Raw genomic sequence first — 23,942 nt, 5'->3', positions numbered from 1 at the left:
TTACTTGTAGAATTTAAATATATGCAAAACTTACATATATATATATATTTCAACATCGACTGTTAAGGTCATTTGTTGACTTTACATATTTTATAAAGGAAAAGAGCATGAAATGTTTGGGAGCAGTTTTAACAATTCACCATGTGCAATACGTAATATTTTATCAAGGTAAAAAACAAATAATTTTACAATAGCAGAAGCACGTCCGTTTTCATACATTTTGTATCTTACTTAGCTCATTAACTTTACCTTGTTAATGTAGTTTACAATTGTAATAAAATTAACGGTACAAGGTGCACCAACAGCACAGAATACTACATTAGATCTTAAATAATTAAATTCAAGTGGATTCGACAAACAACAAATTTATTCTAATTAATATCCTATTTAAATGTTTAGATCTATGGTTATGGATTAAGGATTTCATTTTCAATAAAAAAAGCTGTGCATAGTCGATTTTTGGAACACCTTGTATAACATTTATTTGTAATAACCGCGTACAAGAAACATACATTTCGCAAAGCGGTTTAATAAAAGAAATAAAAAAAGTCGTAAGAGAAATTATGACATTAGAGGAAGATTAAAATCTATCTACAAAGGCCTCGCATTAATTGCATCAACGAACAGTAAATTGTTATCTTTTTTAACACACATGTAGTCTAGAGGAACGATAAAGGATGAAAAACTTTTTATTCGAAATCACGTGAATAGTCGATCGATTAAATAGTTAATGGTTGATTAATTAAATGTAAAAGAAGAAACAAATATGTATCTTTTATGCATTTTATACTCAGTCTGTCACATTCGGTAAAAATATATTAAAATTTTTAGTAGTTTTCATTTTTGTAAAAAATCGTTAGTTATGGTATTATAAAAGATAAATATGAAATTACTCCGCGAAACGGAGTCGTGTTTGTTTCGAAATTTTATTGAGATCCAAAATCGTGGTATCTTAAATACGATCCGTACTGTCGCAAACACAAATCAAGCTACGTAGTACATCACTATATAACGATAATAATAGTACATTTGTAGCATTTTACGATGTATTCGCGTAAAAAGTAATATGTAGCAATTGTCCTCCACCAAAAATAATTAACAAATAGCTTGTTTATCTAGAAAGATGGGACATACATACGTGCAATGTTAAAACACAATTACATCTGTTTTGTTCGTATAATATCGGAATTGAATTCAGCGAGTTTCAATGCTGCTCGATAGAAATAGTTCGATTGTACCATGATCGTTTCCATCAGAGAAAAAGGAAACTTAACGATTAACAAGTATCAATAAAAAATATATTCGTAACGGCTCTCCTCTTTTACGTCATGGCCATTGATAGTATCCCTCACTTAATCTCTGTAACTTTTCTTATAACGTAATTCTACTTAAGTAGCTATTTCTTTATTTTGTTAGGCGCATCAATTCAACGTACTTACATATTTTTCCTTTTTTGATCCTTTGTCACAAGACACCTATATAATATTCGAAATACTATATAGATGATTTAAGTCGCCTTTTCACTTTTTACTTTTATTATTTAGAAATATTATGTAACGCAACATATTCGTTGCGTTACAATATGGCTGCCATGTTCACAATTTGTGATGTATCTTGCTTCTTTGTACAAGCTATAATTTTTTAATTATGTTCAGCTACACACCATGAAACGGATCGTATAAATTTTCCTCAATTTTTTTCTTAATGCTGCATCAGAAAACTTTTTAAAATTATATTTTAATAGATTGATCTACAGATGAAACAACATGAAACATTTTAATTTCTCTTCGAAGATTTGTTACGCTTGTATGTAAATAAAATGCATTTTATTAAAATTACCTAGGCCTAGTTCTACTAAACCATCGAAAATTTTGCTCAATCACGAAATTGACTGTTAAAAGAAATGCAATGAGAATGTTCAGTTAAAATGTAAAATATATCGACAATCTTGGCAGTTAATATATCTCGATTGGTTCGTCGCTACAATACTCGAAGTTCACTTGCTTATCATTTATAGCTAATGCTAATGCCGCGTATAAATCTAGATTTTTTAAAAAATCTACGATATATAAATTCTACCTATCGCCGCTGTGTACACGTGAGTCCATTAAGTAACAAAAAATCTAATTATTGTGTGGCTCTGTGTACAGAGCATAAAATCAGGGAGTAGAGTACAGGACAATTTGGAATATTCCTAAGAACCGACTTCTTCAGGCCTTGCCAATGGAGCTTTCGACTTTTCGGTAGTCACTGTAGTTGTTGTTATCTCCAAGTTTGCCAAGTCAGCTGCACTAATCTGCAATATTAAAAATAATGATGTTACCCATTTATATGAATGATATTCTGCAAAAACTATCATGTATCCAGTTAAACAAAGCCTTATAACTACGCAAAAAAGATTGTTAATACATCAATAAATTAAGCAGCGATATGTTATAAAATATACCCACAATTTGAAGATTGATAAATCGATTATCCAATTCTTAAACAAACTGAACTACGTAAATCGTGTTAGTAGATTAGGAGCGGGCGATATGCTAAGCGTTAATTATATAATTTCATGGCAAAATAATTGCATATCCCTAATAAAGATATAAAATATCTCTTCCTTATTAACATAAAATGAGTGGTTACTTCAAACGAATCAAACTGGGAAGAATATTGTAATCACAATTTAGAGCAATTCTAGGGCTTCCAGAGAAGAAACGAATGGTTATATATTACTGAAAAAATGAACATGCCTTATCATCTAATGTTTACAAAAACTGAATTAAAATTCCTAAGAAAATAGTAATATCATTAGCGGGTATTATCTTTTCTTTATATTAGTAAGAACAACATATCCTCTATGCGGACGTTTATAGAATTTTTATATATTGCACTACTTGTGAGAAACTCCAAAAATTTAATGGCATTCTATCATTTTGTCACAAAATATAGGCTTAATATCGAGGTAAGGACCGACACCAATTATCGCAATACATTCAGTGCCGTTTGCTGACCTCGACGTTTGGAGGTAGAGTGATGGTAGCGTGTGTCGTTGTAGTCTCAGTACCGCTGCGTATCTCTCTTTCTACCGTAGTGCCTGCGCAAGAACAAATAGCACAAAACGAAACAATAACAAAAGAATACAAAAAATATCAGAAGAATAAAAAAAATAAAAAATTACAAAGCGATGTAAGACAAACACAAAATGTTAAGCGATCGATAAATTACGTAGTATATGAAATTATTAAGAATATGATTGTATACAGTCTTCAAATACTACAACATGGGGTGACCTAAAAAATATTCGTTTAAAAAATGTATTTAAAAAGAATTCGATGAATTGTTAAAAATCAGTTTAATATAATGTATTATTGGTCACTTGAATAGTTTATAATTCACACTAATTTGAATCAGCAATGATTTCACTCACTATTCATTTGTTGTGTTTCATTTGTCTGACTTGTTTCGATCTCTCCATTAGCGGTAGTATTGTTGGTTGTTTGCGAAACAACGGTTGTTGTTTTTACAACTAGGGATTGATTTTGAGTGGAAATTTCTGAAGTTCGCGAAGTCACTTCCATTTTAAGTCCTGCAAGACGACTATGAAGTTCTTCGGAAGACGTTGCATTTCTGAAAAGTGAACTGTTACTGCCAAACAAGTGGCAAGTGTAGGAGACACAACGATTAGCACAGCAAAATAAACATATTATTAAAGTAAGTTTGTCAAATTAAGTTTATCTTTCCTTGAAATTTTTGCTCTTGTCATTTATCATTTTTATTATCATAAAATTAATTGTAAACAGATAAGCAAAAGAAGCATGTGAAATAAAACAATAAAAAGCTAGGCATAACATACAAACACGTCCACTTACAGTAAATGGTCTTTCACGCTATCGATCGTTATATCTCCAATAGAACTTAAGTCTTGACGATCGTCCTCTCCGTTCACATCATTGGTACTTGCTGCGGGTTGCAAAGACGATTCTTTCGGAGATTCTTCACCACCGGCTAAAATAGATGTATTCAAGAATAGATACTAAAGGGTTAGGAGACAGCGTTCCTTGATGATGTTAATTACCATAAAGTACAGTTTAGCAGCTGGCTCGTTTAATAAATCACAAGTAATTATAGCAAAGCAACATTTAGATAAATACACGAGTTACTTGAGATACGCCAAGCGATTACGCATATTTAGTAGTAGCACGTTTAAACATCCTATGACAACATGTAACTTAATGATTACCCGATATATGTTAAGTACAAATTAAAAAAGCTTATGTAGGTGTTCGTGGTATACTCACTAGAACCCACCACACCATTCTCTATAATCATCCTTTGTACATCTGGTTGACTTCCCTGCGTTGTATCACCTTCCGTTTCTGCTGTACCTTCGACCACACCTTGTTCTTGGGCTTCTTCGTTGTTAGTTTCCGGAAATGATCTAGCATTCGGTGGTAAATTTAACGCACAGTGTGCTTTTGTCACTTTACTAGCAGACAATGAAATTCGCTGTAGTTCCGAACTTGAATACAAATATAGCGCTTCGCCAGCTTTTGTGAACGTCAATGAAGAAATTCCACTAGAAAAACAAAACAATATACTCACAGATATACACATATGATATACACAGATAGACACAGATGTAAAAGAGATATACTCACTTAATGTCTTCCTTCTTAATAACAGCGGCATTAAGCTGTCTTCTTAATTCGGGAACACTGAGCACTAAACAATCACCAAGATTACTCAAACATAATAAACAGGTTTCTTCGTGAGTTCCTGCAGGTTCGATTGGGCATGTGAATTTTGCAAAACCCGTTTTTCTAACTCGTGAACCCTCGTTTGCAGTAAGTTTGTATTTACAATATGGTTTCAAGGATGGAAGATTGAAGATTTTGAATTGTTCTTCGCTAGCGATTACAACTCTGTGTGGAGAAGCCATATCGGGACCAGGACTTACGCCTTTCTCAGCTTCGAATGGTTCTGGCAACGGTACGCTAGACCCATCGAGAATTGTAATTGCAATTACAGGTGCTCTGTGTTTTAACTGAATCTCTTTGCCTAATGTACAATTTACATCCTCTTCCGTTCTTCTAACACCAGCAGGAATTGCTAATGTGAAAACATAAACTGTACCGTTATTGGTACCCGCCCAAAGCGTAGGAGTCGTGTTTTGCACTATAATAAAAAAAAAATGTTAATAGAATATTCGTAATTTATACTCGATAAAAATGTACTAGGAACACTTACTGCTTATAATGTAACTTCTAGCAAAATATAAACATCGAACCATTGACCCCAGTGCATCATCTACAGGTCTTGCTTCCACTTGTCTCTCCACAGGCTTCAATTCCACCGGCGAAAGGTCACCACTCGGAGAAGAAGCAACACTGGACCTTCGAAAATTAAAAACCAATCATTGTTTAACATATTAACATTAGTTACAGTTTAACAAGCTTAAAAAATACTCACGTTTCTTTCTTCTTTTCTGATGTTGTATTCCTAGTTGGACTAGTGGCATTTGTTCGACGCTGTGATCTTCCTTTTCGTAATCTCCTAAAAGATTCCCTCAATGATTTCTTAAACGACTTTCTTCTAGAAATCGGTGTATCGCCTGCTCCGGAAAGATCTAGAATGACATAACGAATCGAAAACTAATTTACTGTCTTCACAAATATACGATTTATGGATATTCAATTAATAAAAAATATGTAAAAATACCATTTGGATTAAGTGTACACTTCACGTTGACGGCTTTTGCTCTTGTATAATCGAAAACAGCTAAACCATGAGCCGTGCCTGCAGCAAGTAATCCCCACTCGCTATGCATAGCCAATGCTGTAACCGCAGCTGGCGGGTATAATTGAAGAAGACTTTGTGGTTGAAAACCGACTGCGAAAGATATACTAGTTGTCCTCGCCGGAAGACGATCATGGCCTTTCCAAACAAATCCATCGCGATCGTTTACGATGTTCATCGTGATGGCTTTGATTTCCTTGTTTACAGGTTCGGATGATATGGTGGTTGTAATTATGTGGCCAGCCGTGCCAGCAACCACTAATGTCGATGACAGCGGACAAAGCAAAACTTTTTTCACAGCAAGTCTGGGATCATCGGAGTACGGATCAAAGGTTCCAACTTTTCTAAATGGTGGCCACTCGTCCTCGTCATCCTCCGGTGGTTGTTCAAGAACATCCAGATGTTCACCAGTAAACAGAATGGATGAATTGTACTTGTAGAGAGGTGTTAAAGCAACGTCAGACGCATTCCAAAATCTCACGGTTCCATCCTCGTGGCCGGTAAGTAATAATTCTCTGCTTTTTAATTTATCATTTTCCGATTTCTGATTCAGAATAATTCCACCATCTATAGGCCATGGTTTATCCGAGTATAGATGTTCCGTTTGCGCTTTCCCAGCTGCGATAATGTTCTCCCATAATTCCTCAGGAACATTTGGGACGTGTTGCGAACAGGTAACCTGCAAATAAGGACATCACAGACATAATGAGAAGGAACGTATACTTATAAAATGTTATATTACAAATTGTGGGAATGATATCTACCGCACTTGCGTGGAGAGATACTAAATACGGTAATGCCATCATCTTCCATTCAGGATTATTCAAATCAATGGCTACTATCTCTTCTTCGGCCAATACTATAAGCGCTTCTGGATTATCAGATGCATCTTTTCCGTCCTCTTGTTTAGGAAACACAGTGAAGAAGTCGATCACCTTTGACGTGAAGTCAAAAACAACATGCTTCCCCTTCGCCATAACGGTAATGGTGTGACGATCGCCGTAACTTGCACGTTGCATTCCACCCGAAAATAAAACGAGTTCTCCGAGTCTGCGAAATGTTTTACAAAGACTCATTATCAATCCAATTACAGAAAAGATAATTATCGATGTTGTGGGGAAAATCCTGTACTCACTCTGCGGTCGGATAGACGAGAATTTTAGTGACAGCTTTACAGGGAAATGGTCCATAGGGTGTACTCGATTCCAACATGCTGTCGCTGCCTGGACTCCAAAATGCATAGGATCCATCGTTGTGGGAGGAAACAAAACGGGTCTCGGAGACCCAGTGGACAGATTCCAGCTGTTGCGTGGAGACGAATGTCTGCGCACGCGAAAACAAACCCATCAGCTGCACGTACACGTTCGCCAAAACCACCAAAGACACAAACAACAATCAGAACGAGCGGTACCATCTCACAATACGCGCTTAACCCATCGGTGCATATTATTTCATTTTAAACTGAAACGTTTCACGAATCGTTATTCTACATACAGTTTGTTTCAATTATTTAGATATGCGAATCATTAACACTTTTTAATCCTGTTACTTTCGATTCGGTCATTTTCAATCCAAATGTACCTTTTAACGTTACAAAATACTCAAGTTTAAACGAAATGTGCAAAAATTCTTATCGGTATGCATTTCTTTCGCTTTAATCTCATGTCACACATCCTGAAACGTTACAAATACATCTTGTTTGTGAAAATGAGAGCAAGATTGAAATATAAAAATTCGACGATCGCAACAGGAATGAAGCATTTATTAAATGAGACAATTGATTAAAATTATTCTCTTTTGCATGGTACTTGAGCTGAATGCACCTCTATGTACCGATGGATTAAGCATTGCCCCACAAATGTAATAAGCAAGTGTGTTGGAACTGTTTTATAAGCATGTCATTACATCTGCCACACTATAGTCTTGTATACATAGCATGTGTATAAAGAAAGATATGGAATAATAATACGAAGGCTCACCTGTTGGGCTCCTGGAGTCGCTTTGTTCCACAAAACCATTAAACCACGATTGTAACCTATCAGAATATTGTCTGGGTGACCTGGTTGTTCCGCTATCGCCTCGACCGCTCCTGGATTCTTCTTGTAATCGTCTGGCACGCTGTTATAACATCGATACGTTACGGATACATGAATCTAGCCATTTCAATGCCAACTCCCTCGCAATCGACAATCAAACGCTCCGTTCCATAATGAAAGTTAATCGAAAAAAAAAAAATACAAAAAGAAAATTGAGGTTCGCATGATTTTGAAAACTCATTGTTTCGCAAATTCTGGCTCAACCTGTTAGGATCGCTCGTATCTCACGAATTTACGACTAGTCGTTATCGATAATATTTCAAATAGTTCGTTTCACGTAATTTATGTTCATACTAAAACTACTAACGGCTAAAATATAAAATTTGCACCAAAAAGGTCAAAATAAAAGATATATGGAAAAATGCATAACGCTAAAGAAGAATCAAGTCAGTTGCTACAGACATCCGGCATGCGACTTTCAAAATGTATATAAAAACGCAAGAATTACTCTTACTTTTGCATCACGACATCCTGGTAAATGATATTGTCAGGCATTACGAATGTTTTCAAGTTGAGAAGATAGATGTTCCCGCCCTCCGTTCCAAGAAGAAGATGTTCGCCGCTCGATTCGAGACACATCGCCGAGATTTTCTTCAATTTGCCCTCTAACGATAGCGACTTGGTCTCCACGACCGAACTTTCGTTGATCTCCCATAAATGAAGAGAGTTGTCGTCGCAGAGAGAAACCACGCGACCCTATTACATTTGCAGTAATCAATCATTTTTATCGCGCACTTATTCTTGAACTAATCGTAAAGATTAATACTACACATAATTCTATCTATTTTAATGAATGAAAACGAATGTTAATTCGCAACTGTATTGGTGTCTCGTATTTGCTTTGTCATCTCCATACTTGAATGTAAAACTCGTGGCTTCGTAATAGCTTCGTATCATAATACAGATAAACAAAATAACGTATTGTAGATAGTTTTCATGACCTCATCGTTTCTCACGGAACAGATCCCGTGTCCTTTTTTTTCCCCGGTCACAAAGACGATGCCTTCTTTGTAATAGGCGAAGTGAAAACTCGAGGAAAACGCAAGGTTAAGAAGCTTTACCTCGCGCCTCGCACTTTCACGCGCGTCTACGGTACTTCCAACGTGTTTTTCTCGAGCAGAACGTCGCTCTTTCCACGTGTTATTAACGTGTGCAGTTGAATAATTGAGATCCTGTACTCGATCATTATACCAGCAAAAGCACGACGTGGGTTATACCTTGCATTTTACAACACTCTATCGTGTTGAATTTGCTGAAATCGCGTCTTTTCGTGTTTGATGAACATTCCAATTTAAAATTGATCCATAATTCGAATTTGATGAATTCCGATTATTGATTCGTGATAATCTGATCGTTACGATCAAGAGAACGATTTAAAGCAACAAAATGCGAGAGGGGAAAAAAGAGAAGCCCAAGATCCGATCAGATATCTAGCTACGACGAAGCAATCGTACAGGCGCTATCTTATCGGTTTTAGGATTCGCTTGAAAAATGATCGCGATAACGAGATTTTATGACTCGTAACGAGCAATGTAAGCAACTCGGTGCTCGATCATGCCACGCCTATTCTGTGTATTGCTTCGTATCATATATTTTATACACAACTTATTACAAAACAATTTACCGGCAAAGGCAAATGAACGTGAATCGACTCATCGTTATTCGTGTATATATATGCTGATTTTCCATATTAGTCTGCTCGTTTTTTCCTCGTATAGGCAATTAATTACACAGCTACTGAGTTCTATTCGTTCATGTGTACATGTATTGTATGCTTTTGTCGTCGTGCATTGACACTGCTCGCTGTTAGAATTTTTTCTCCAATTTTTACCAATACACATATGTATTATAACGTATATTTTGTATAATAACTATACTGTATATTTATATAATAACTGTGTGTATTTTGTATAATAATTATTTTGTATAATAACGTATAATAACTGTGTATTCTAACGTATCATCTTATATCCCAATAAATATAATTATTCTTCCTTCTATAAGCTAATAACGAAGATGATTCGAAGGACGTAACAGGATAAATGAAGAATAAAAGGAAAATTGATAATTATTATCGTGTTGCAAATTTTACGATTGCATCATCGGTTGAATTGTAGATGAATTTCATAACGAAATTTTCCCGGCGGTGAGGTTCGTATTTAAAAGAAAGGAAACAGGAAAAACATCGCGTACGTACGGTAATACGTTCCCGACCTTTATGGAACGGGCGACAATGGTGTTCGTATATTATTTATTCGTACACGCGTGCAAAAGCGCGTTGCGCGTGTCGCACACAGTTATGCAACTCGGTAACGATGGCCGTATAAGCCGAACACGGTGTCGCGTTACCGGTGCAACGCGTGTGACTTTTAAAACAACCATAACTTCACACCTCCGTCTGGTCCCTTTGATTACAATGTACGCAGAAGATATTACTATCGCGCGCAGACCTGACACGAAGCACCGTTTCCTCGGCGTTCTCTCTTTTTTTTTTCTTTTTCCTTTTATCGAACTTCTAACAAACATTTAGCTTATAAAAATAGCAACGTCAATATTCAAGCGATTCAAAGTGCGATAAAGTACGCTCTTCTTATCGTCAAGATTTCTATACTCCGTTCTACATATACTTAGATCTCTCGTATTATGCCATGCAATGGTCAGAGGGAACATTAGAAATGGAGACGCTATAAAGGTAATTGGAAAACACAAATTCCAAGAGTGATTTGAAGGGACAAAAATTTCTGGAATTTCTCGTTAGGAGATAACGTAATTCCTTTGGAAGGTTTAAGAACTATTAGCGTGGTCATTAAGAAATCCGAACTAGGATGGTACGTCAGCTGGCATTCGTTTCAAAGTATACGCTATTGCATATTTTAATCCAGTGAAGTTTACACGAACTGGGCTTCCACAGTGTTTCGTTCGTTTCTATTTAATTCAATTCATCGTTTAGCGTTTAATATATGTCCTAATCTCGTCAATTGAAAACTATAGGAATAAATCTAGAAATCGATTCCCACGCAAACGTTAACATAGCTAAACCATGGAGTTTACAAGATCATAAACCACCAACAATTTAACACACTGTTGAATGGCCACCAGTACATTCGTGTTTACACGTGCATTAATTTACGCAGCTGCTCAGCTATAAAATTGTGTGAATTGTTCATTATAGAATCGTGTTTATTGTGTTTGACGGTACTCGTTAACGTTAAAGCTATCAAACTACAATCAGAATAAAAAAGTTCTTCCAATAAAACGGAAACATAAAACTATTTATTTCCATCTTATCATCGTGGTTATTAGACAGCGGATATTTATGCAAATTCATATCCTTACATAGTTGAGTGAAACGGTAGTTTCACTCACTGCATACTACGATGAGATTCATATTTTGAACTTTTTGTATATTTTTGTATATTATGCGCGTTTGCAAATTTCCTGTGAATACATAAAAACCATCAATGTACAATATATTTAGACGCGTAGGTTCCAGCATTAAATTATATACAAGTAAAGTCATTAAAAATTATTCAAGTTTTCCTTGACTTCTGAAAATAGCTTTGCATAAGATATCCGAGCAACGATACGTTGATAAAACGTTAGTAATAAATAAATAGCGGCGCTTACCTCATTGGGCAGAGCAACAATCTTTGTGACAGCATTCTCTCCACTTTCGATGGTGTGTTGTCCATAGAATTCCACACCTGGCCTACCGAATCTGTAATCGCACGTCAGTCAAGGGAAACAGAGAAAATTAGATAGCCCTATCTGTAACAGTAGACCACCTCCGTTCCTATAAACAGAAGGTGGTTTTGTTTCGAAAATATCAGATTTAACGTTCGCTGACAGGAACGATTGTGCTCGATCCACGAATTGTATACGGGTCTTTTATATCGTCGTCGAATTGTACTTCAATCGCCGACACAGATCCTGCTACAGTTTCGCCTAAAGCCAGCCATCTCTTACGTCGTCGATCAGACACGCCTGTTATCCCAGGTACATATAAGCAATTCCAAAATAAATAGCACAGACAGAGATTCGAGATTTATAAAGATTTTACAAGCGACTAGCAGCAACTCGTACCTCTCTAATATCAATTGCAAATAGAATTTCCGTCGAGACGGTAAAGACGTCTATCATACGTCTTGCGAAATGATAATGATCATCTACCGATTACGTAGCCATTCGAACATCTGACATCGAGACGCGAATAAAGTAACCGGTATGCAGTCGTACGGTACGCAGCGACGCATTGGGAATCAATCCTTTTGTGCGCTTGTAATTAGCATTTTTCAGACCGTACTCGACGCGTGTACCAAGCGATTGACGAAAGAACAATTATACAAAAATAATGTTTTAATTAACTCTTCGAATGGATCGACTTCGACATACTTCCGTCTTGAAATGACTTCTCATTGATATTATAATTGTTCTTAATTGTCGAACAATTAATATAATTATATAAAATAATGAAACGTAAGACAAAGTACAATAAATTTTTACGGATAGATACAGAAAAGATAATATTATTTTGACAAACATCGTAAAAAATATCGGGCATATCTAGGCTAGCTTCGACAGATTATAGTCCTTTTGGATCGATAATTGACCTAACACGAAATGGGTAATCGGGTAACAAAAGCAGGTCTACAACGATTAATTTCTAAACGTTCGTTCGGTAATGAGTTTCTTAACGATCTCGAAAGATATATGCGTAATTTCATGTTAACATAGTACGTGTTCCGGGAATGATTTAATGCCTTTGCGGTACACATCAACCAGACATCAAGAGGAACAAGTGGTTACACTGTCGAGATTTACGTGCTGCTGCAACGACGGCGAAGATCCGACGGAACATCGGAAGATTTGTGATTCCTGGAAATGATACGAACGAATCTCTACTTAACTGATCAAACTTTCAAACGTACACCATCATCGATTTTGTTCTTTCCCCTGAGACTTTAACATACAATACGACGTAAACTACTTTTGCTTATTTCCAATGATCTCACATTCTCGATCGCATTATTCTCTATCTCTACCGGAACATACATACATACGTATAATTATTTTTAATTTTTTCATTTCCATCGGTCCATATTCCTGCGTATAAATCGCACACTTATTTCGTCTAAATTTATCTAAATTTCGCGATCGATTCGTAACGTACCTAATACAAAACGTAGTACGCTTGCATGCTCTTTCATCTTTCGCCAGACGTAATCAAAAGTCAGAACACCTCCGCTATCTCATATTCATATGCGCGACTCTGCGATACTTCGATACTTTCACATCCTACGTTCCCAGTCTCACGGGAAACATGACTCCAAATTCAGTTCCGTCGCATCCAACAAGGAGACCCTCCAGAGAACCTTGCATCGGGGAAAGCAATCTATCGCTCGACAAATGCAATTTTCTCGCGGAAACGACAACGCTGAGACATAAGAATCGTCGCACGATTCGATATAGCTGTCTAAAGAGAAAAAGCAGAGCGTTTTCTGAATGAAAGCCGTGACCGTAAAAGCTGGGGCGTGAATCGAGAAACAGCTTTGACGTGATGGCAAAATATCGAGTATCGTTGTATCTAAAATTAGTATTCATGGTGGGAGGAGAAAGAGATCAGAAGAAACCGGCGTCAATCACGTTCCCGTTTCCCTTAGGCCAGTGGCTCTCGAAGTGGCTTTCGACGATTTATCGGTAGATAGGAACGTTATCGAGCATCGAGACGGTGCCTTGTGGTCGGATTATAAATATCGAGAAGAAAAAACAAAAGAAGAAAATAAAAGTAAATGAACTGATCGAAAGCGAAGGAGCGACGAAATCGAAAAGGATACACCTTGATGGCGCCGGATGCCGTGCCAATGATCATCAGCCGCAAACTCGGATCCCATGCGAGGGCTGTGGGTTTGTTTGGGAACCCATGCTGCACCGTCTGCAAAGAACAGGAAAAGATTTTTATTAGACCTAGTTATTACAACCATTAACGGGAGTGAGACGACAAATGTAAGGTTATTGGACGGTGCTCGAGTATCTCGAGTAGATTAGGTTTGTTTCAACGAACATTTCGGAATTTAATGATATTTTGCTTTAATGATAGTCGTTTGAGTAGAATCCCGCTAGTTATTAACTGGCGCGATTCATCGTTCTTTATATAATAAGTTAGATAGTGAATGGGTAACACTTCGCGTAATTTATACTGTTTACATTCTCCTTAATTACCTGCATATACTTGATGAATAATTCTCGCAGTTATGTGTTGGAACAGTTTTGCCAAAGTAACAGAGCAAGTGTATAACCATTATGGATTTATGAAATCGAACTTTATTTCAAACTACATAGATGTCTTTCTTAATATTAAATTTTGCTTCACATCCTCGTATTTTTCAGAAATTTTCATGAAAGACTCTTATAAATCTCCTTTTGTCTCTATTTATAAGATGAAACGAGCATTGAAAACAGACGAGAATAAAAATACGAATCTCTGAACAGCTTCTCCAAAACCTTTCCATTTTCTCACATAACGGAGTAACTCACGTTTTCACGATACTCGATTCATAAATGGGCATGGTCATTTCGCCTGACCATTCTTTATGATAATTGTACACTGTCAGCAGTAATCAGTACACTATTTATACGAGAAAGTCGCTAAAAATAGTGTACGCTATCTGCACTGTCGCTGATATGAGCACGCTCCACGGCAAAAGTTTGATTCTCGATAAGTATCAATTTATTCGTGGCTTGCATGTAAGACGTAGAATGAATTAACCTGTCAATTACCTGCAGAAAACGTATCGACGATTGTATAAAATTGTCTATGTTTACCGCAAGTTCGAACTATAACGTAAAAAGTTCCTCGATGGACAGAGTAAACGAAGTAGCAGTTCGAGATTCAACTTCCAATACCTGTTTTATCCCATGATTTAGTTATTAATTTCTCAAGGACTTAACTAGAGTTATTAACCTTCCATTTTCAGCTCGGCTGTCTTCTAGCCGTATTAGCCGCTTTTACTACTTTTAAAGTCAATAGAACCGCGTGTGTATAAAAGTAATAGCAAAAGAAGAGAAGAATAAAGTTGAAAAGAGTTGATGATGTATAAGCTATACATACAGGATAACAGTATACAATATCTAGGCTTCTGTATTTCGTATAATGTATCAAACAAGAAAGAAAAGAAAAGAAATCGTCATAGGCGCAATAACTGGCAAAAATCTTATCACCCACTTCTCCAGCAACTCGAGTAGCTCACGGGTCGGTCCATTCGTGACGCTCGAACGGTTAAAATGGAAAATAAAAAAAGAAGAAACGCGGACTCTGGCGTAGCAATTAAACAGAATACGAGACAAAGTGAATTAAAGGAAACAACGGTGCTCGGGTTAACGATCGTGTCCTCCCCTTTCCGCGACTCGTTTTCAATGCGACTAACGCTAATTATGCGCGACGCTTGTTTCCGACTTTCATGGCATAACTCGTAGCCGGCGGCATCAGTTTTTGGCCGAGAGGCGCACCGATTACTCATCGATGAGTCAGATATCGTCAAATCCCCGTTAATCGTGTGATTTTATCGCTCGTGCGTGCGTACTTACCTCCTGCTCCGCGCGCCCAATCTCACAAAGAATCTCTTTTACAACCAGCAATTAAAACACATTTCTGTAATACACATTGTAACAATGTACATCCTGTCGCGGAGGGCGAATCACTCGAAAACAATCTCTTAAACTGTCTTTGTTATTCTCGATAAGGGAATCTTATCGGACGAGATTTCAGTAATTTTTCGTTACTTCCGAAGAACAAACACGGTAAGATGAGAATTATGTTCCTTCTTATCGATACACATGGTTTTCAACTAAAAAATACAATTTTAGTTGATGATTAATAATATCGAATCTTGGATTAACGTAACAGCGTTAATCGCGGGACCTTGGAACCGGCGATTCTTCGATGCTTCGTAATTATAAATCTAACGTAATCAAGCTGTTGATCTTCGGAAATTGTAATCAAGATATACATTATTTCACTTTACGCTCCCGCGATGAAAAAATACGGCTGCTAAATTAAACATAAAATAAATTTACTTATTATATTACAACGTTGCAAGATAACTGACAAGTTACTAAAAATTTAAATAGCTCGGGGAGTTTTAGCATCATGCGGCTACGGTACAACCCTTGAGATTTAGGGCTGCCCTCAATATCGATTTGAGGCACGTTTCAACGGCACGATTAGAAACAAGGGTGTCCGTCGGTATAACAGAGAGGGAGCGAGACCTTGACCTAGGTAATTTCCATGAGAAAGGGTGTCGCCGTTTTTCAGTTACGGGAGAGTGTTCCGAAAAAATTAAAGTAAGAAGGTGCGTAAGCACGAACCGGCACAAGCACAACAAAGGATTCCCTCGTAAGGTTTAATCTGGCCTAATCTCAATGAGCCCAACCTCGATAGAAATTACGTTAACTAAACATGGATCAAACGATGCTCTTGCTTATGTACACAGAGAAGAACAAATTTACAACATCAAAAATTGCTTGTTTTTATCGACACGTATAAAGATAAGACTGCTAAAGATCGACTGCTGATAAAACTTTCACAGATTTACTACTCTTGTCGATTTTTGTTAATATGCATGCACTGCCTAGGTTAATGTTAGATCTATAATTAGAAAATTTACAATTCTTCTTGAGAAAAGGAAACATTCGATCAGTTATAGTGTTATAGCGATCTAATCTTATTCTTGGAAACATTAAAAGTTATTGTTCGATCGATAACACGATGTGACATTTCTTCAACAGAAATAGTTCACGTTGGTATAGTTAAGCATTTTTCTAGAATGTTCGGAACATTACAGAATTCGTGATATATTTCATACTTAACAAACAAATGAACATATTTTGAAAGGAAAATTATTCACATTTTTACGTAATGTATTATTTAAACAATTTACCAGGAACATTTATTAAATATTGCCGAAGAATAACAAATATTTCTCTATTTGTTATACATTATACATTTATGATAAACGTTGGTGAATTTAAATTTTAGATGATAATAATACCATATCTATATTCATTTAATCACTCATCAGTTAGTTTTAATCTACATAAAAAAAAAACCCGAAATAATTCACGGATATCAGTTCGTACCTAACCTAGTCAGCTTAGACTAACGGCACATTCGTCTGCGTATATTAAAGTAAACGTAAAAAGGGCTAGGCACCTTATCACGTATTTGTTTGCACAGAAAACCGATAATATCCTTTCCTCGTATCTCTTCTCTACAACGAATACGTGATATTATTGATAGAATCGATATTAAAAACCAAACGTTGATTGTTTGTCCCTTGAAGTAACTCCTCGATGGGATTGGTAAAATCAATCCACTTCCAAATATATATATAAATATCTAAAACAAAATTGACGAAAAATCTATTGCTTCTTCCTTTCTTCAAGAACGTTTGCCTAGTTTTAAAGATTCCAAGGTGATTCCATTTTATCTTGTCGTTCCACGCCTTTTTCCGATTAAGCGATAAAATGGCATCGTTCGGTGATGTAATATAATCAGATGTTATTCGAGTTTCGATCGGACCAAACTACTCCGTAAACGCCGGGTTTGCGTAAATGCGACCGCTTTAATTAAGGCAACAGGCACCCTCCACGCTGCGAGGGCTTTCTACTTTTTTCCAACTCGTACATCTTACCGCGCAGAGCGCGCTACTTCTACCTGTAATTGCTTAACCGACAGATTAACCTACATTTCCTATTTCATTTCCTGACCGAACGAAAGTAACCTACACGTAGTAAATACATGCGTTTAGAATGGACGGAACGTTCCTATTGTCTACTTCGAATTCGTACCATACCCTGCGTCATATAAAAAACGGAACGAAAGAAACAAGCACTATGCGCAATTTCGGTTATAACCATGGATACGATGGACATAAATTGTGTCTAATTTTTATTGGAAATTTTCTGTTTCGATCATGCGCAGTTATGTATGTTTATTATCTGTCAAAAAAGAGTGACAGTTGATACTTAGAAGTAACGACAGTAGTTTAGTAGTAGTGATATTATTATTTTAATAGTAGACTTATTTTGGAAGAAAGCTATAAACAACGAAAGCGAAAAATGATGCAGTATATTTAATATTTCGAATAATGAATTAAGATAAGCGACGAGAACATCAAGGTTAAATGGGTTAAATTAATACAGCGCGTAATCCATTGTGATCTTTCAAGTTTTTTGGTATTTACACGTACGTGCGGATTAACAAAACTATTCGAAGGATCGTATTGGAGACTAGTACTATTTCCGTTAACTTTTTGTTTCGTTCTGTCACAGATCTGTTAAATTATAACGAACGAGAAATAATACGACTGACTGGCTGTAAACTTATTCCTAAAGGTGATGAAGCCTGAATTATCGTTAGCCTGAGTTAAGTTGGGTTTTCGAAGAACCTGACCAATGGTGGATGAAAGTTTGGCAACACAATGGAAAATTCTGCCAGGTCAAAGAATTGCCATTCTGTATTACTGAGTACCGTTAGCGTAGTTCGGTATTAAGAATGTGGATTCGAAAAAGACTTTTTGGAATATAACTTCATGATACTTTGCTAAAATTAATGGTAAGGAACAATAACGTTACCTATAATAAATGGGATTTTTTTAAGTGTGTGTGTTAGCCACAGGCCGACCTGCTAAAAAATTCTTAAATGACGAACAAGTTAATAATTAACGATATTTGACCGTAACATAAAGTCGCTTCATTGTCTTTCCTAACAAATGGTAAAAGATACGAGTAACAATTTTCGATAGCGAATAAAATATCGCATAAAAATCATCTCGCATGAAGCATCGATCGGAACAGGCACGAACTGATTGTATTCGTAACTATTTTCGCGATCTGTATCGCCAAACTTCGAATCCAGCAGGCAGAGAATTAAACCACGATAAGGTTTCGCGACAGTGCACCCGATGGCCAGTGATGATGACAGTCAGCCGAGACAGAACCGCTAAAGAAACGCATCACACCGCACACATGACCACAATAATCCTGACTCTAGCATCGTATCTCGGCCACCCGTCGTCTTCTAGACTTTCGGTATCGATTACGTTCGGATATCGACCTGTTGATTCTGCACCGTTCATTCTTAAATCACGCTGTATCATGTTCTTGGACGAAGGCAATTTTAAAATCTTGATATTCCTCCATGAAACCAGCCTCTCAAAGGTAGTAGCCCCCGAATGGTGGTGTGCTGCTGATCAAACGCGTTTCGCAATGCTTCTTTCAAATCAATACAGAGCGACAAGCGCTCTTTGTTTCAACAAAATCGATTCAATAATTACATACTTAGAAGGAAAAACGAAAAGGAAAGAAACGAAATTAGTCGGATTTTAAAGTTAACTGCTTGCTTTATGTAGTGTCACGATTATAACGCTCGATTCGAAATATCAAACGAACTGTTTATTTAATAATATGAAAGTTGTGTTTTGTTACATATAGCAGCCCTAACCGTCAGTAATAAATAAGAAACGACAAACCTTGGAATATGATTTATACAAAATCTATTTAGTAACTTTTGAGGTAAATTATAATACTTGCTCTGAAACGTCATAGTTATAAGTTGTTCGTTTAATACATAGGGTATTAGTAGTTGGTTGTGTAGCAATCACTCGTAACCGTCAATAACCTATGAGAAACGACAAATCCTGGCGCGCTTTATCGCGTGTTAAACGCGTGCGCTCGATAAACCGAAATTAAAGTCGAATTCATTTGATTCCTTTTTATCGGGTATAAATTCGGAACAAGGTTTTTCTTTCGATTATGTACGATTTATATCATGGCACATATATTTATCAATCTTCTTGAGTCGTGATATTCAGCATCTTTTTACCTTTTCTTTTTTCCTTTCTTCTTCAAGACAAGATTTATCTTTAAAACGATTAAGTAGTTTACGCGTAAAAGGAAATTGCGTTCTGAAAAACCCATAACGTATCAATATCGTGCTATCAAGAAACTGGAGATTACTATCTGACATGGTAACAGAATAAACTTTCAATTGCAAACCTGTTGACTTATAAATAATGAATGTGTAAATAAGATGTGAAAAAGATCGGTTTGTTTTAAGAAGATAGATGACTGATAAAATTAACCTTCCTGACGTCGTTTATCAAATTCAATTCGTCAACTCATTATTTTCTCTCGATTAAAACGTTAAAAAGCGTATTGAAAAAAAAGAAAAACGCTTAAACGATTCGCAACGTCCTTTCAAAGTTTTAAAATTAAGGGAATGAAGAGAAGCAATGTAAAAACCATACTCTTTAAATGTAAATGAAAACGAGTTTGACCCAATGTTCACTCATTCACTCTCACTTCTCTCCACTGTGAATAAAAAAACGGTGCAAAACACCTTTTCCTTGATGCATCGAAATTCTCCGCTTTCCATTGAAAACGCCAACACGTCGATATGATCGAACCTGAATACCCTATACATAGTAACATTGTTTTGTCGCAAAGGTGAATCTAATGTATTTCAGTAATCTTTCTCAGTAACGGATAAAAGTAAGGCCTGAGAAAGTAAGAAAGTGTCGGCGCATTTCGCCGGGTCAGATGTGGGCGAAACTTTGGATCGGGACTCACCTTTCGAAACGCAAAAAGATCCTTTTGCAGTTTCTTTCTCTTGCAGTTTCTGTCGGTAGGTTGTTGGCCTTTGATAAACTTCAACATCTGTCGGCGTTTGTTCCTCGAACGGTGCGCGACACGTCCGTTAAAAACCGTTAATCCTCACGTGTAATGTCACGACGTTTCACTACCGTCGCGAAAGGCTCGGTTAAGACCGCGAGGACCTCCACGTAATTAAAACATTTGTGGCGTCTGGTCACCGCCTTCACCACCGTGCGTTCCGCAGCTCATCGTCTCCGCGCCACTGATATGTACCAACGCCGCCGTCGTCCGATCGATGTATTAAGGAAAATACCGCGAAGTTTAAAAAATGAGGTTTATAAAAGACTCACCTTTTGAAAAGCAAAAAGATCCTTTTGCAGTTTCTGTCGTTCGGCTGTTGTTTGTTGGCTCTTCCCTCTGATAAACTTCAACATTTGTCGGCGTTATTCGTTGTGAACCTCTACGTAATCAAAACATTCTCGAACGAACGGTAAGACGATAACTGAATCCAGTCTCTCTGGTCGATGTGTCAGCCGCTACTCGTTTTTTCGGGTCTATCGTTGTAATGTCGGCTTTCCACCAATCACATTTTTCGGTTACGTTCGACCATACTCGGTTAAAATCGGCCGCGTTCGCCCGGATTCGGAACGAAAGTCTTCGTCGGGCGCGCCTGCACGAACAATGACCCCGATCAGGCTTGCCAAACCTCATCATGGAATACCTACTTTCACTTTATTCAATTGTTGACCGTTATACTCGTGAAAATATTTTACAATGTTAATCTACCCCTCAAAATTTTAACTATAATAATGCAGTATTTAACAAGGTAACTTATAATTTGATATTCATTACGCAGATAGTTATAAAACAAAAAATGTAAAGTTAAATCTTAAAACCCGTTACATTTTTCAAGGAAAGATGAACTAATATTTTCATATATGTTAATGCGAAATGATAATATTTAAAGATATATTACAAACCACACAAATTTTAATAAATCATGCAGTATTCGTACCACTAAAAGTTTCCGAAACGATTGAGAATAAAGTTTTACTTTAGCAGTTACATGTTTGAATTCTTATTCCTAACATGTATCCGGAAGTCACGTGTAGAAACACTTCCTCGGTGTGTATATATATATGGATATATATGTATATGTATGTATTTGTTGTTCCATTTTATCGCACTCACATTTAAAATGACATTTGCAATTGTAATTCTATCTATGCCGTACTTGCATTCGTATTAAAATCATTTCACTTATCCAATTTGAACATATTTTATTTAAGATAAAATAATTTATATTTTTCTTTCTGTTCCATAATTTACACGTGTATATGTAATATAAACGTTTTGTACATAAGTAGACGCATTAAGTACCATCAAATTACATTGATTCGTTAAGAATAATTTATCCTACAAAAGTCGCGTATAATACAAAATTCATTTATAGTACAAATTATTAAGTCTATGAAAACTTCATGAAAACTTCATTTGTTTCTGTTTAAAATTTATTATAAAATATTGTTATTTTCGTATATGTTAACTAACATTTTATATTATATTTATATAACGTTATTTAATATCATCATAATAAAAATAAAATTTTCTCTAGCGATATAAATATTTTTCAATTTGTTACATATTAATATGTAAATATGAAGCTACAAAAACTCTTAGAATTTTATTGATATTTTCTGTTGTTTTTAAATCAATGTTATTCCGATTATCACTTTGTTTATGCCAAACCTTTGGGAAAGGATATGGTATTAGATGAAGAATAGGAGTATCTGAAATACATGTGTTATAGAAATTATCTGCAACATATAATATGTATATATGTACATGTAAAAATTATTTACCTCGACGTAAGAAGGGAATATGATCATCCTCTATATAAGCTTCCACAGAGTATGGTTGAAAGTATGTTTGTGTAGGTTGTCCATAAGAATAAGATTCAAACTTCTTTAAAGAAGCTAATTTATTTTCAGTCCTCATTAATAAAGAATACCATTTCTCTGTGTTACTAAAGTAATTGTAAAATGTTGGATCTGGTGCTCCTATTAAATCTAACAAAACCAGTAAATCCTACAAAAAAATAAGCAATGAGTATTTATATAAAGATGTATGTATTTACTAATACTCACAATTTTATCTAATTCAGAAACATTTTCTCCTTGGGTATAATTAATATGATTGTTGTGCCAAACATCAGCTAAATGCCTTGCACCATAAATAGAATCTTTTGGACCCCATTCCTTAAAAGCCTCTTCACCATCAAAAAATATAAGCATTAAACTAATATCACTCTGCAAGCACAAAAAAATCTTAAAAAGTCAAATAAAAATTATGTGTACTTACATCCAATGTATACTTACATTTTTTATAGACTTTAAATAATCATTCATAACTTTAGCTAAGTTAATCATTTGAGCACATGGTACTGCACTGTCTGTAGCACCTTCAAAGTTCCTTTCTCTAGTATACTTTGAGTCATAATGGCAAGCTAATGCCAAATACCTCTTTGCATTAGGATTTAATTTTGCAACTATATTTTCAAACAGTAAAGGTCCAAAAGTTGGGGTCTGATCTTCAAAGCTGTCAGATTGAACAGTCCAATTAAGATCATTCATTGACTTCTTGATGTACTATAAGAAAGAAGATACATTCTGTTATCAATAAGAGTAATTTCCTATTAAAAATTGCATATATACTACTATAATAATTGCAATTAATTATAATAATAATAATTGCATATATACTATTTATGTATATATGTACTTCTTATTCATGCTTTTTCATTCTCTTGCGCCATTCATTCAATTATTTCCCAATATTATAATTAGTAACTTTGTTTTTACAAACCTGTGTTATTAATACTATTTCAACTTACATCTTTTACTCTTGTATGCTCAGGTGTTCCAACGATTCTCACAACGCATATGTTATCTAAAACTTCGTTCATATGATCGACATTTGACAGATCTGACAATGTGATTATTTGATTTCTTGATAGGCTACTTGGCGTGTGATAGTACTGGAATCATTTCATGACTGTAACTGATGTATGTTAACGATAGTCAATGACGTGTGTTACGAAAGATGATTTTTGCCAATGAATACGCAGAAGATAAAAGTGAAAGCATCTGATAAAAATGAACGAGTGTTAAAAATATTCAAGTTCTGTGTATTATATACCTTTTCATTCCGAAAATTTGTTTGTGTTATAATATTTGAGTCGGTGATTAAAACACCCACGGAAATTAAAAAAAAGAACAAGCCAAAGTAGATCATCGTCGTACACTATAGCAAACTTCCACTGAACTGAATGCCGCAAAGCAGCCATTGTGGCAATTAAATTCGCGTCGCCATTTTGAAACAAAGTTCACGTCACACGTGACTAATGGA

At 35.9% G+C, this 23,942-nt stretch overlaps 2 protein-coding genes across 12 annotated transcripts; both read right to left on the bottom strand.

The window, feature by feature from the left end:
- Positions 1-144: 144 nt before the first annotated feature.
- Positions 145-21,062, bottom strand: LOC126916941 (lethal(2) giant larvae protein homolog 1). 9 transcript variants are annotated; one of them, XM_050723391.1, is made up of 16 exons: positions 20,885-21,062; positions 13,718-13,815; positions 11,511-11,601; positions 8,338-8,579; positions 7,767-7,905; positions 6,923-7,137; positions 6,552-6,837; positions 5,710-6,466; positions 5,461-5,617; positions 5,239-5,384; positions 4,650-5,166; positions 4,290-4,567; positions 3,861-3,996; positions 3,419-3,636; positions 3,003-3,085; positions 145-2,296 (listed from the first exon to the last, which is right to left on the bottom strand). In XM_050723391.1, the coding sequence occupies exons 1-16, from the start codon at positions 20,966-20,968 to the stop codon at positions 2,195-2,197; spliced, it is 3,549 nt and encodes a 1,182-aa protein (XP_050579348.1). In that variant the 5' UTR covers positions 20,969-21,062; the 3' UTR covers positions 145-2,194. The 9 variants fall into 9 exon arrangements, with proteins under 9 accessions (XP_050579348.1, XP_050579602.1, XP_050579955.1 ...); XM_050723645.1 differs by having other exon boundaries at positions 6,923-7,110; positions 20,885-21,061; XM_050723998.1 differs by having other exon boundaries at positions 3,419-3,618; positions 6,923-7,110; positions 20,885-21,061.
- A 732-nt stretch (positions 21,063-21,794) lies between these two features.
- LOC126923141 (glutaminyl-peptide cyclotransferase) lies at positions 21,795-23,920 on the bottom strand. Of its 3 annotated transcripts, none has more exons than XM_050736341.1 (6): positions 23,733-23,920; positions 23,428-23,571; positions 22,913-23,182; positions 22,682-22,843; positions 22,397-22,622; positions 21,795-22,324 (listed from the first exon to the last, which is right to left on the bottom strand). In XM_050736341.1, exons 1-6 carry the CDS (start codon positions 23,826-23,828, stop codon positions 22,173-22,175), a joined length of 1,050 nt encoding a protein of 349 aa, XP_050592298.1. In that variant the 5' UTR covers positions 23,829-23,920; the 3' UTR covers positions 21,795-22,172. The 3 variants fall into 3 exon arrangements, with proteins under 3 accessions (XP_050592298.1, XP_050592396.1, XP_050592476.1); XM_050736439.1 differs by having other exon boundaries at positions 23,428-23,594; positions 23,733-23,896; XM_050736519.1 differs by having other exon boundaries at positions 23,428-23,588; positions 23,733-23,889.
- Between the last annotated feature and the right edge of the window lie 22 nt (positions 23,921-23,942).

The sequence above is a fragment of the Bombus affinis genome, chromosome 1 (assembly GCF_024516045.1).
Source record: "Bombus affinis isolate iyBomAffi1 chromosome 1, iyBomAffi1.2, whole genome shotgun sequence".
Lineage (NCBI taxonomy): Eukaryota > Metazoa > Arthropoda > Insecta > Hymenoptera > Apidae > Bombus > Bombus affinis.
Note: the sequence above shows the minus strand (reverse complement) of the source record. Positions and strands in the feature narration are given on the sequence as shown.

What these genes read in the sequence shown, in the direction of transcription:
- LOC126923141 (XM_050736341.1), bottom strand. Translation starts at nt 23,828, where the DNA reads ATGATCTACTTTGGCTTGTTCTTTTTTTTAATTTCCGTGGGTGTTTTA. An exon ending in AGCATACAAGAGTAAAAGAT is followed by an intron (nt 23,183 to 23,427) that starts GTAAGTTGAAAT and finishes TCTTTCTTATAG; the next exon opens with TACATCAAGAAGTCAATGAA. An exon ending in TTTCTGAATTAGATAAAATT is followed by an intron (nt 22,623 to 22,681) that starts GTGAGTATTAGT and finishes ATTTTTTTGTAG; the next exon opens with GATTTACTGGTTTTGTTAGA.
- LOC126916941 (XM_050723314.1), bottom strand. Translation starts at nt 20,597, where the DNA reads ATGTTGAAGTTTATCAAAGGCCAACAACCTACCGACAGAAACTGCAAG. An exon ending in TTGTTGCTCTGCCCAATGAG is followed by an intron (nt 8,580 to 11,510) that starts GTAAGCGCCGCT and finishes CAAATGTAATAG; the next exon opens with GGTCGCGTGGTTTCTCTCTG. An exon ending in CTCTACCTCCAAACGTCGAG is followed by an intron (nt 2,297 to 3,002) that starts GTCAGCAAACGG and finishes TTAATATTGCAG; the next exon opens with ATTAGTGCAGCTGACTTGGC.